This window comes from Palaemon carinicauda, chromosome 18 (genome assembly GCF_036898095.1).
Source record: "Palaemon carinicauda isolate YSFRI2023 chromosome 18, ASM3689809v2, whole genome shotgun sequence".
Taxonomy (NCBI): Eukaryota; Metazoa; Arthropoda; class Malacostraca; order Decapoda; family Palaemonidae; genus Palaemon; species Palaemon carinicauda.
Window position 1 is genome coordinate 4,116,838 of NC_090742.1, and position 12,920 is coordinate 4,129,757.

General features: G+C 38.1%; 1 protein-coding gene across 1 annotated transcript in view; it reads left to right on the forward strand.

Annotated features, from left to right (window-relative positions):
- The first annotated feature begins 2,714 nt into the window (after window positions 1-2,714).
- Window positions 2,715-12,920, forward strand: part of LOC137657593 (eukaryotic translation initiation factor 2-alpha kinase-like) — a 113,786-nt gene continuing 103,580 nt past the window's right edge. The window contains exons 1-2 of the mRNA XM_068391944.1: window positions 2,715-3,325; window positions 9,806-9,932. Coding sequence (XP_068248045.1) covers window positions 2,841-3,325; window positions 9,806-9,932 — 612 coding nt within the window. The 5' untranslated portion in view covers window positions 2,715-2,840. The remainder of the gene's footprint in view (window positions 3,326-9,805; window positions 9,933-12,920) is intronic.

The window sequence follows — 12,920 nt, forward strand, 5'->3', positions numbered from 1 at the left end:
ATATTGATAAGGAATGAGAGAAGTAATGACATGGAGTATTGGATCGTGAATTAAAGCAGGATTAAGTGGAGAGATAAACGAGGTAATTGATTAAGAAGAAATAAAAATATAAAAAAAGATAATGACCAAGGCTATGAAGAAAACCCACATTATAGTCAAAGTTTATTACTAATATTGCAGATGAGTTTATCACCAAATCTCATAAATTAGACAAGATTAACGTTAAATCAGAGAAGAAATTAAAATATTTTTATACAAGATCTGCATCTAATAGAAATGGAAGTTTTGCACATTGAACTAGTAGAGATAATGCAGTCCATAATGGAATTCGTTCGAATATTTATGGTTCCTAATTGCTCACTCTGCAGAAGTTTGCGGGCACTATTACCACACACACACACACTATATATATATATATATATATATATATATATATATATATATATATATATATATATATATATAGGTGCAAAGCTACTAAGCTTATTCGTATGGTTGAAGGAGCAGTGACATAGAAAAATGGTACCCTAAAACCAAACATTTTTACCTGCAATGATTTACAATAGGAAATTAAATAGTTTACAAAAAAATATAAGTCAATCCATGATGTAAGTGGGAAGATAAATCTGACATTTCATAAGCTCACTGCAGATCTTCTATTGACCTCATTAGTCCCACTGCAGTAGAGTTAACCTGCAGTTCATATTATGAAATGTGAACTGTAAATAAAAAAAAAACATGATAATTGTAATAAAGTCTTTTAGAATGAGGAATACATACCATACATGGTATAAGTAAAGTAAGTGAAGAAAATGCATTGAAATGTATACGATTAAATGACTGTGAAGGTCTTGTAGAGAGTAGGGTTCCCCTGCAGTATAGGACCAGAAAAGCAGCCCTTAAAGTATAAACTAGCTTTTATTGTCATAGATATTGAAAACCAGCGTGTTTAAAAATGATGGTAAATAATGTGGAAATTATGTTAGCAATCACGAAATGAAGGAACGTAGGTACTACTCTGTCAAATGTATGAACTTTATAAAGACAGTAAAAGCAAGATACCAATTATAGGATCATTTTGACGTGCTGTAAGGCTTTGGATAGAGAAACAGAGAGTGGCACCAAATGATGATCCCAGATAGACATGCGCATTTTAATGGTTCAAATTTTCGTGAACACAAAAATGTTAATTTGGGCTTATTAATGACTAGTGTACGTGACCCGTCAAAAGCGACGGATGAATATTTATATAGATATGCAAATACATTCAACCATTCCCACTCCTGCCCCCTTTCCTAACAACAATCCCTCCAACCGGGGTAGGACTACTTCTTCCCTTACCCAAGGGGGCGGGGAGAGACCATGTAGTTATACATCTTGCTGCTGAGCGTGACCGGAAAGAAATACACACATATAAATATCCAGAAACCTTCTTTTTATTATATAAAGGAAATTAGTCTTCATATTGGCCAATTTTTCTTTCTTGTGGTAACAGAATTTATTGTTAATTGTACTTAGTGTCGTGTTTAGAATGACTTTCAATTAGAAAGAGAAATGTCATTGTTATCCATACCGGTAATTCTATTTTGATAACTAAAAACGTGTCTGTGAGTGCAGGGGAGGGACTTTCAGTGCACCCAAGTTTTTGTGTGTTTGCAAAAGAACTAGATAAGCAGGGTTTTAACTATTTTAAACCCAAGAGAAGACATTAAATATCTAAAATTCGCTCTCGAAGACAAAATTCAAAAGAAGCCCAATACTCATAATCTAAATGAGGCAAATATGTAAAATTCTAGAATAAAATGTTGATGTATTAGAGAAATGCAATAATAGAGACATTGACAACATTTAAAAGGAAAATTGCTATGAAATGTCTCCATTCTTAACAAACAAATGTTCTAGACCAGTCCAGCACCTCAAGATGACCTTGAGATGTCTCCTGGGTGGCTACTCGTCACAATATGAACTTTCAGAGCCAGCTCAGCGAGGTAACCTCTGCAGGAAAGTCTAATGTTATGAAGGGCATATCATGACAAAATAAAAATTTTATATATAATGAGTGTTGACTGGGAAAGCAATTGAATTACGGCTGTCCACATAAAGCCTAATTTTCATGTTAGAAAACCTATTTTATTGTATAATTGAAACTATTCTCAAACATCAAACTTGAAGAGACGTGTCCAGTTTAAGAATATCTAAAGAAGAAGAAGTGATTTTAATTGTTTTCTGGGACAGTTTTATTGTTCAGAATAGATTTTTTAACGATAGATAAATTTTATATTAAATTATAATAGCTTTAATAGTTGGTAATTCGATCATTATGACATGATATATTTACTTCGAACCTAGGAACCTTAGAAGACGTGTCTAGTTTAAACATCTCTAAAGAAGCGATTTTGATTGTTTTCCGAGAATTTTATCGTTCGGAATAGATCTGGTAGAAATATATAGAATTTTGAATTGAATTTTAATAGCTTTAAGCAATAATAATCCCGATTATGTGATATAATATATTTACCACCAACGTCTTTTCAATAACATACACGTCAGCTGTAAACAAACCTCGTGAGAGACCACTCTTGTATAAAATCGGAATCTCTCTCGATCTCTTTCTATGGAATCTGATTCGACTGAACAATGACGTCATCAATCCTCTGGGATCTGATTGGACTAAACAGTGACGTCATCAATCCTCTCGACCAATGAGCGTAAGCGACACGAGTTTCAATGTGGTGAGAGTTATGACGCAAGGTCGTCTAGTAGTTGTCAAGACCTGTTCGTCGAAAAAATTCATATTCAATGCGATATATTAATCTCCTTGTGATGAATTCGTCGAAACAATGGATCAACGGCGACTTTACGTGATAAAGTTGGTTTGTGCTTTACTATTCCTGCTGTTTGTGGTGTTATTAAGCGATGTGACGGCCCACCGTAGTGATGATGACAGCAGAGACCCCAGACGAGACCACAAGGTTATACTCGACATAGCTGATGAAATTGATGAAACAGAGGATGACGAGAATGTGTCTGATATAGAAACGGAATCAGATCACTTGGATATATTGAGTCAAGTCGCCCAAGTGTCGAATCACGCAAGTGACAGCGAAGTGAGCCAAAGTGGGAGTGACTCATATGACGAACTGACAGCCGACTATTCCCAGATTGGTGATGAATTGTATGTCGAAGATGATGATGATGATTTAGAGCCATTGTACACCGGTCCAGAGGACTATGATGAATCCTATTCAACCAGATCCTCCCCTGGGTCTGATTATGGCGAGCTACCCCATTGCACGCAAGAGGAGAGCGACAGTGATCGCCCCAGGTATGAAAATGGGGTGTTTAGTTTACTGTAGCCTAGGCTATGATATACTATTATAGTTACGGACGGAACAACATTTTTAACAGAAAAGATCATCATTCCTGTAGTAAATAATGTGCTTTCACAAAATTTGACCTTCATTTCAACAGCAAATAAATTGTAAACCCGTTTGACCGTCTAAGAACGGGGATATGTTAGAAATATAATTGTTTTAGCTCCGTCATGCACTCGCTTCGCTCGCGGAAAAAAAAAGCCTCAACCTCTTTTCTACTGGCAAGCGGTACAGGCTTAACTGCGCACGCTAACTCCATTCGTTATTATTTCTTGGATCAAGTTTTTATTTGCTGCGAAAATGTGTCTTTAAAAGAAATTAGACGGTTTTCTTTAGGAACCCCCTGATTTTTAGTAAACATGCTTTTTCTGTCCGTAACTGTAATAAAACCTTTAATTTATTGTAGTCTAGGATATTATGTATGATATTTTTATATATACCCAATTATAATTTCACCTATTGATTTTATTTGTATTAACAAATTTTTACGGTTCAAGTTATTCTATGCAACTTTTCTTGAAAGTGCTTAGTTTTCTTTTCAGTTGTTTTAACCTAGAAAAATATAATTTACAACAAAAGCTGTGGTGGGAGTCTAACAAACTTTAACTAAAGTAATTATATGGACACTAGGTCAGGTTAGGTGGAAGTACCGTAGGTTAATAAGTAAATATTTACCGTAGGTCAGTATTCCTAATGAAAATAAGAAGTGTTCTTGGCGTATTTATTGATACTTCAATTTGTTCTGATGCAAATAATTGGGGGAAACGTGTATTTGTATAATTATAGCAGTTTTGAAGTTCCAGAACTTATGACTGAAAAGCCACATTTTAAAATGGATACAAACACAAGACCTCCACCTAACCTAAGGTTCCACGCTCAACCCGACCTAGGAGCCTTATCCTTATCTTCATACCTACCGTGGGGGCATGGCCCATGCCCAGTGCGACCCCGCCGTAGACCGTAGTATCCTTAGCATACCCTAAAATCCCTACCCTGATTTTGTTCCCGAACCGGCAACCTTATTTACAGATGTATCTCCTAGTTTAACCAATTTTTAAAACTTGCAAATCACGTATTTCTTTTTACAGTTTATATATGACATATCTGTTTTTGACGTTGTTAGTAGTTTATATAGGACATATCTGTTTTGACACTTACTGTTTTTAGAATGATATATTGTTAATTTATTCTCATTATTTATTTATTTCCTTATTTCCTCTCCTCACTGGGCTATTTTTCCCTGTTGGAGCCCTTGGGCTTATAGCATCTTGCTTTTCCAACTAGGGTTGTAGCTTGGCTAGTAATAATAATAATAATTATTAATGACATCAAAACAGTTCAAGATATCTGTAGACACACCAGTAACACTTTCAAGTGTGTGATGAAGTTGGGGGAGGTGCTTGTATTAAAAGGATGGAGCTTGTATAGAAACTGTGGCGGTAGGAGATTGGCTAAAGGAATGTCACATGACAGAAAAAATAGTTAAGATTTTAAGGTTACAAATGGGTTTAAAATCTAAAGATACAGAATATTGGAAATCATTGTTTGGACGGGAGAAAAACTTGTCAGTAAATTTATGAACTATTCTCAGGGTCTTCTGTTATGGCACTCAAAACAAAAGCATTAAAAAGTTTATTTTTGCAAAAATGGATATCTAAGTTATTCTTAACTGCCGAATTAGGTTATGGAGATTCAAACTATTGTTTTAGTATGGTTTTATTCAGTTGTTAGTAAAAATTGGTTTACGAATATTGTGCTACGGTAAAGTAAAATCAGTTAACGCGTATCCCCTTTCTTTCCTTGAGATTCTAACACATCCTCAATAGAAGTTGCCATAGACAACAGGATTGTAAGACAAACTGTAATACTGTATTCTCTTCTACCCTTACCAAGTTGAAAGTAAGCCCTGAAAAATTACATTGTTATATTTGAGTGGAGAATTTTTTTTTTTATCTTAGTGTTATCAGTTGTATGAGAAAAGAGGAGAAGGTATAATTATAGAACAACACGGAACCACCTTTTTAATAGATAAAATAGTATCCCACAGTAAATATTGTGCTTTCAGCAAATTTCACCTTTACTGTATATCCACTGAAAATAACCTGTTCTTCCCGACGGACATAGGTGGGAACCTGGAACTTTGGGTTGGCGAAAACAGGAAAAAACGGGATTATTAAACACTTTTGATATTTGTAAAAAAAACCACAGAACCTAACTTAACCCAACCTCACCTAACGTAGTAGTTCCCAGGTCACAGACTTACCTAGATCACAAACCTAGTTTGGGGCAAGCCCCCTGAGGTTCCCTTCCCAGGTCACAGTTCTAGCCAGTGGGTATAGCCCCCGGACCCCCCTACCCAGGTCACAAGGTATGTGCAAATGAACGTGTGGTTGGTAAAATGTGAACTAAAGAGTGAAATAAATATTTCAGGAGAATAGGATGCCAATATTTTGTGTAATTTTTTGTGGATCTATTATGCGTCCCTGATAATGTATAGGGAAGAAAAGGTTAGTTTTGCCTTTATCAATTCGCCAGTAAATTGTCCCCACCTAAAACCTCGGCTCCCACTAGTTGGCCTCCATTACCGTAGGATATATTAGTGTATGTCTTATTAACTACAGTATTTACTTGCGACGGAAGTGATGGTCATTGTCGAAGTAAGCAGTTTTTTAGAAATAAAACCTCATTCCTTTATTAGTAAAGCTTTTTCCGTGAATTTCTATAATGATACCGAGGCGAATATGTAAAGAATAGGCCAGACTATTTGGCGTATATGTAGGCAAAGGAAAAATTACCTGTAGCCACAGAGAAATTCAATGTAGTACTGGAGTACAGTATGTGGCCAGTCAAAGGACCCAATAACTTGATTTACTTAATCAGGAAATATGACAGTCATCTTTGCCATTTTCACCTTCTAATATTAGATGTCAGGATGCCTGAAAACTTTAAATCAATCACCTTCTAATACATGATATGCTCTTCAACGTCTTGATAATACTATTCATCATCTTCATAATGTTAGTCAAAATCTGAGATAATGTTAGCCAACTTCTGAATGACATAACATTTTTGCAAACATGCAGATGACAGATTGGGCAGAATGTGTTCAGATGCTTTCATGGCAGAAGACTGGAAGTGATTCGTGGTATTTACACGAAGGTAGTAGATTAAATCATGTTGTTTCCATGTACACACAAAAGTGATATGATTTTCTTCTTCGTTGTTCATAGGGTCTGTACATACGGCAATAGAGAACAGTCATGAACCAATGTGACAACTCATACCTACATCATTAGGTGTACACCTTCAAGTAAGGTTTAACCTAACCCAACTTAGTGATTACATCCTTATCAAAGGGGGCATTGTTCCTGAACTTGCACCACCTGGGTGAGGTTATATTGGTTAGGTAAGGACTCAACTTAGTTGGTCAGGTTTAGTGAGAATGCATCCTCGTATTTTCTATGACATCTAACCTATAGAGGTTTAAAGGCCATTCATGAATGGCAGAGGCAAGGGACAGTGACATTACCCTATCAAGTAGGACAATGCCCTAGAGACTGACCATATATACATATGATCCGCGCCCAAACCCCCTCTCCACCCAAGCTAGGACCAGGGGAGGGCCGGGCAATGGCTGCTGATGAATCAGCAGATGGACTTAAAGGGTCTCCCAAACCCCCTATCCTTAACTCACAAGGATGGTGAGGTCGGAGCGACTAAAGAAAGTAACGAGTTTGAGCGGGACTCAAACCCCAGTCGGCCACCACAACTCTCTATAGGTCAGTTTTGGGGGAACTAGACTAGATTATATTAGAATGCATCCCTGTAAATATCTTTATGGTATATATACACAGTATCATTTCTTGTGAATACAACTAGATATTTTTTTTCATACAATCTCTCTTACCAATCAAGCTGCTGCAGTTTTCGCATAGAAGTACTGACGAGTTTTTTTTTTCTTTTAATGTTAGCTTAGGGAAGGGTATGGATGTTGCAGAGGGGCCAGGGAGTAAGCAAGGACAAAGCGATTTAGGTCAGGCCAGGTGGGGTTACTGTAGTTTAGTAACATATCGTCATAATTTCCTTACAACTCGAACATACTTGCAACGGCAACTTCATATAAAATGAGTTCTATTTTTAGGATTGTTACTTATGACAATGATGAATTATGTTTCCAACTGATTTCGGTAGGATTTATACATATCTTACATTTCTGATAAGTTTAATGTACCATTTCTTTTGGTTTTCTCCTAAACCCCCATTTACCAATGGGATTCCCGGGATTTTTATTTTTTATTTGGTGTTGGGGAATACTAATGTCAGGGGTTTGCACCAGAAATGATTGTCAGAAATGTATAAAACATAAAATAAGCAGTTGGAAAAGTAAGTGGTTTGTGTATTGTCATGAAGTTAAAGTATATTGTATATTAGAGGACCAGAACTCACTACACCTTAATCTTGAAAATCATTGCCCCACCTGGCTTGTGGGCAACTCCATGCCCGCTTTAGCATAGCACAGGTCAACATATTTCTTACTGAAAGTTTTGAAAGTATGGTCAAGGTGTCAGCACCAAAGTTCAATAATGAAAGTACATATGTGTGTGCAGCATAGAACTGTTACAAGAGTACAGTCAGCAGGTAGGCACTTTCTATCAGAAAGGAAATCGGCCCACTATGGGGTATTTTCTACTCCTATGAAGTGAGGATTTCCTGTTGATGTTTATTTGTTTTTCAGAAAGTCTTGATACAGTATTCAATATTTAACAGATTTCTTTATATTCTGGTAAAGGAACCATTTATCAGGTAAAGGGATTTATGTAAATTACTTCTAGCTTGAGGTCTTGTAGGTAGGTCCTCTTCGCCATTTTTGGGAGCTGATAGCTAAGATTACTTCCCCAGGTATCCCCAGTGACACCAGTGATACTGATAATTTAAGTAAAAGCAGTATCAGTGACCAGCTTAGAAGGCTTCCGCCCCTGTGGAAGTTTAAGTGCGGAAGCCGAGAGGGTATAGTTAGGCACAGGGGCTTATAAAACCTATAGTCGTCACTCAGGTGCTCGTCCCATGTGATTGTAGCTTCAGTGGCTTTCATCCCTGTTTATGTCACTCCTGTCACCATGCCTGTGACCCCAGGGCTCCCACACTCCCTGTATGAGTGACCCCACCCCGCGTCTGTGTTTTGGGGGCAAGTGAAATTGCTTACCGCCTCTTTGTGTCAGTAACGTCCAGTGTTTTGATTGATTCCTGTTGGAACAACCTGTGGGGAAAATCTTCATTGATGGTCGCTTGGACGACTTCTCTGCTTGCTTATCCTGAGAGGAAAATTGGTAAGAGTTAGAACGAGTTTACTCCTTTTCTTTCCTTCTTTCCTTCTAAATCTGACCCTTCATCCAAGAAGAAAAAGGAAGGGCTGTCGTAGTCACAAGAATAGGGTTCTGGATGACACTACCTTTTTTGGGGTAGGTGGATGGCTTTCAGTTGTACCTGGTGGACTACGCACCCTCCCCTCGACCCTCGGTGCCAAGGGTCTGGTTGACTACCCCGGTAGCTAGGCTGGCTTGGGATGCATGACCCCATTCTGGGATGTACACTTTTCTTTGTCCATAGTCCTGTGTTCTGAGCCCCATTCAAGGCCATGCTCTTATTCTGTCCTCAACCACTCTTCTCAGTCAAAAGTGAATCATTTTTGACATGAGAGTGGGTGGGCGTGCTCACCCGTGCTCAACACCTGTTGTTAACTACCACGTTACTAATATCGACAGGTGTTCCAGCGCATCTGAAGACTACTGTACAATATTCCCCTATTTTAAAGGACTCAAGTTTGTACAGCTGGGAAAAATAAGAGTTACTTTTAATATCTTATTATAAAGTAGGTAATAAATTTGATGTGCAAGTAATCACATTTATGATCTTTATTAATGGATTTTGTCTAAGCAAAAACCCAGGATGTGGATGGAAGACGTAGTGTTTGCAGTATGTATCATGTTTTAACTGAGGATATGTAAAAATATCTATAGAAGTTTACTGTACAGTATATAGATTATTAATACACTTTAGATAGCTCTCTACTTAAGCCCGTTAAACTCACTAACCTTTTATCATGTTTTAACTGAGGACATATAAAAACATATATAAAAGTTTATATAGGTTATTAATACACTTTATATAGCTCTCGACTTATACTCACTGACGATAGTTGTTTTGGCTAATTTTTAATGGCCGGATGCCTTTCCTGTCGCCAACCCTCCCCATTTACCCGGGCTTGGGACCGGCACCAAGTTGAGGCTGGCTTGCCCCCCTCAGTGGCTGGGTTTAGATAGTTCTCTACTTGAGCTTGTTAAACGCACAAACCTGTACGTATAACGTTTTTATTATCGTATGTTCAATCTCAAAACATCATGGCGTACTCTAATATCAATCACCATTTTCAGATCGGCTGTTGTGGTCAGTACACTGGATGGACGAGTAACAAGTTTAGATGCATCAACAGGTGCTGTCTTGTGGTCACATCTTACTGGTGGTAAAAATAATGAGATGCTTTCTTCATCTATGTCAAAGGTACAGTATGTGTACTGTTGTTCATTATTTATGGAAAATTATTAGTATGATTTTAGAAATATGATTAGATTACCTGGTACAGTACATAATTTTCCCTGTGTGACATAATTTGAATTTGGAAAATTTAAATGATTTTCAGTATTTATATAAGTTAGATATTCCTCAAGTTTTTAAACCTTCTTTGTTAGTTGTCTTTGCATTACTTTTAGCTGATGTTGAACCTCAAAGGCTGTTAGATATTGTGCTGTGTGTTTGTTAGAGTGGTTTATTGCTGCAATAAATGTGATTATAAGTAATTTGTATTTTTCAATATTTAACTTAGCCGGTGATTATATAGCTGCAACTCTGTTGCCCGACAGACAACTCTACGGTAAAAACTCGCCAGCGATCGCTACACAGGTTGCGGGTGTGCCCAACAGCGCCATCTGTCGTCCAGATACCCAGTACTCAATGTAAACAAAGACTCAATTTTCTCTCTGTCGAGCTATCGACAAGACGTACTTACTCGCTGTTGCTAAACTGGAGTTTTTTCACAACTAATTGGTGAAGTACTTTATTCTAGTTTTGAGCTTTCGCTATGCAGGTGTTTTATCTTCATCTTAACTCTTGAACTCGTTTTGGATAGATTTAATTATGGTGACATAGAGAGTATGGACTTTCTTTCACTTTCAAATGGCCGACCCTTCCCTTAGACGGAAGTGTGTTTAGGCTTTTAGTAATTATCTTATCACGTTATAGATTTTCCTCTATATATTTTATATCTCTCCGCCTTTATTAGGCCTCTTCGATTAACTTTCCATTTATTATAAACATATAAAAATAAATTTTAATGTTTTGTTTATATAGACCTTTCCTGAGAGTAGGCGGTCCTAACTTGGAAACCGAAGTTAATCAACGTTGAGCCCTTTATATCGTAATTAGCTTTTAAAGGATTTAAAACTTTTTAAATGTAATATTTTATGAAAGAATTTCTTTGATAGTCTTCGTACTGTTTTCAAAGATGAACTAACGTTTTGTTTATTTATGCTACGCAGTTGTTGACGTTCAGGACGTTCAACATGCGCTCTATCGTTACGATAGAGAGAGAGTGTATCACGGTTTCACTTTGCAGTAAGAGTAAATCGATTCTGACGTTTTGTTCATTCTTTCTTAGCTTAAATGTTTTAAATTCTATTTTAAAGGAACTTTTTATTTGAAAAACCTTTCAGTTTTTTCCTTTAGTCAAATAACATGTTTTTTTGACGAAATATAATTGGGCTCTTCTCTTAGGTGCGAAATCAAGAGAGAAAGAGAGAGAGAGATAGAGACGGAGGGAGAGAGAGGAGAGAAAACGTTCCGTTCAAGCGGGTAACGTTGTTCTCGAGTTACTCTCGTCCCTAGTCGCTGTACGAGGAGGAAGGATAAAACGTTTTTAGTTTTTTATTCTCGTCCCCAGGCTATGTGCGGTGAGAGATTGAAAACGTAGTTATATGAACTAGTGTTTAGTCTCTTTCCCAGCCACTGATTTTTTTTTATCTTAAAATATGTTTTCTGTTTTTTGCTGGTATTAATGAGCTTGCATTATACGACTGATTTCGCAATTTCTACCTTTTAATGAAGGGTAGAATTGCGTGTTTCAGGTAGAAATCAGTAAAAGTTTCGATTTCAGTGAAATAAGTGCAAAACAGAAAATCGAAGTGATAAAGTGATATGCGTAAAGTGTTACAGTGTTGCGTCCGAGGGTTCGTCTGTTCGTGCCTGTCGTTCACCTAGTCCGGGACCTCTTGCATGCTCCCAAGCCCAGGGGAGAAGTAATGTCAAACGACTTATGGGTTCGAGAGGCCTTGATCAACGAACAGACGTTTTCCCTCTATGGTATCGGGTGTATCTTACCAAGATCTCCCCTACCATAAGACGAGAGAGACGTTGTTTCTCCTCGTCATCCGAAGGCTTTTCGCATAAGAAACCTGTCACAAGGTTTCGAAGCCCTTAAGCGAAAGTCAGTCCTTTCAGGACAGGTCCAGCGTCCTGGTTACAACCATTAGGACAGCTCTGACCCTATGCAGTCATCGGATAACTGCTCGCCGCCTAACAAAAGCGTAACACAGACTCCGAGAGTCTTTTTTTGTTGGCAAAGTGTTGCGGTCACAGACGTTACCCTCGTCTCTTACCACAACCATTTCCGTTGATCCTTAATGGGTTGTATGGCAAGACATGCAGTATATGCTTGCTTCCCTTATGGAAGACTATTCTGCCGATTAGTCCGTTGAGTCTAGCCGTTTATCTCATCGATATCCTGGCTTTCAGCCAACCTAACGTTCCTTTGTGCTTACTGTTGACGTTGGCGTAGCTTAGTCACGTCAGTCAGGTTGTTTAGAACCACACTCGATGCGGTCTCGTGTGGTTTTTCAGCCGCATTTGGACGTTAGGCCACTTGCTGATGCTCCTGTTGACGTTCAAGACGTTCACTAACAATCGGAGTTGACTTGTTTTGACGCTGTGCGTCAACCTCCGCATTCTAGAGTTGTTTTGACTGCTCAGTCTAGGCAGTCAAAGCAGTCTCGAGTGGACGCTGTGCGTCCTCACGCACCTGTTGTGGTTGACAGTTCAGTTGTTGACAGTTCACAGACTGTCAAGCAGTTACATGACGTTGCGTTCTGGTCCGCTACTAATGCACCAGTGAGTGTGGACTCTGCTTGTAAAGCATTGCCACCACGGTAGGTCTCTCCCTTGCTTGAGACTCAGCTTTTATCGGACAAGGTTCCTGTAGATGAGGAAGTTGCTGTTCCCCCTCCTACTGATATTCCCTTGAGGACTCTGTCAGATGGAGAGGAGCCTAAAGCTGCTTAGCCTCCTATGGACTTTAATTAAATCATGATGATTTTTTTTAAGGATCTTTGTCCGGATCTTTTTGTAACTGCTGCTCCTCGTTCGCCTAAACGTCAGAGCTTACACTAGGCCTAGCTACTTCGAAGCCGTTGTTTTTAAGCTAGTGCTCTCTCGCTCTCC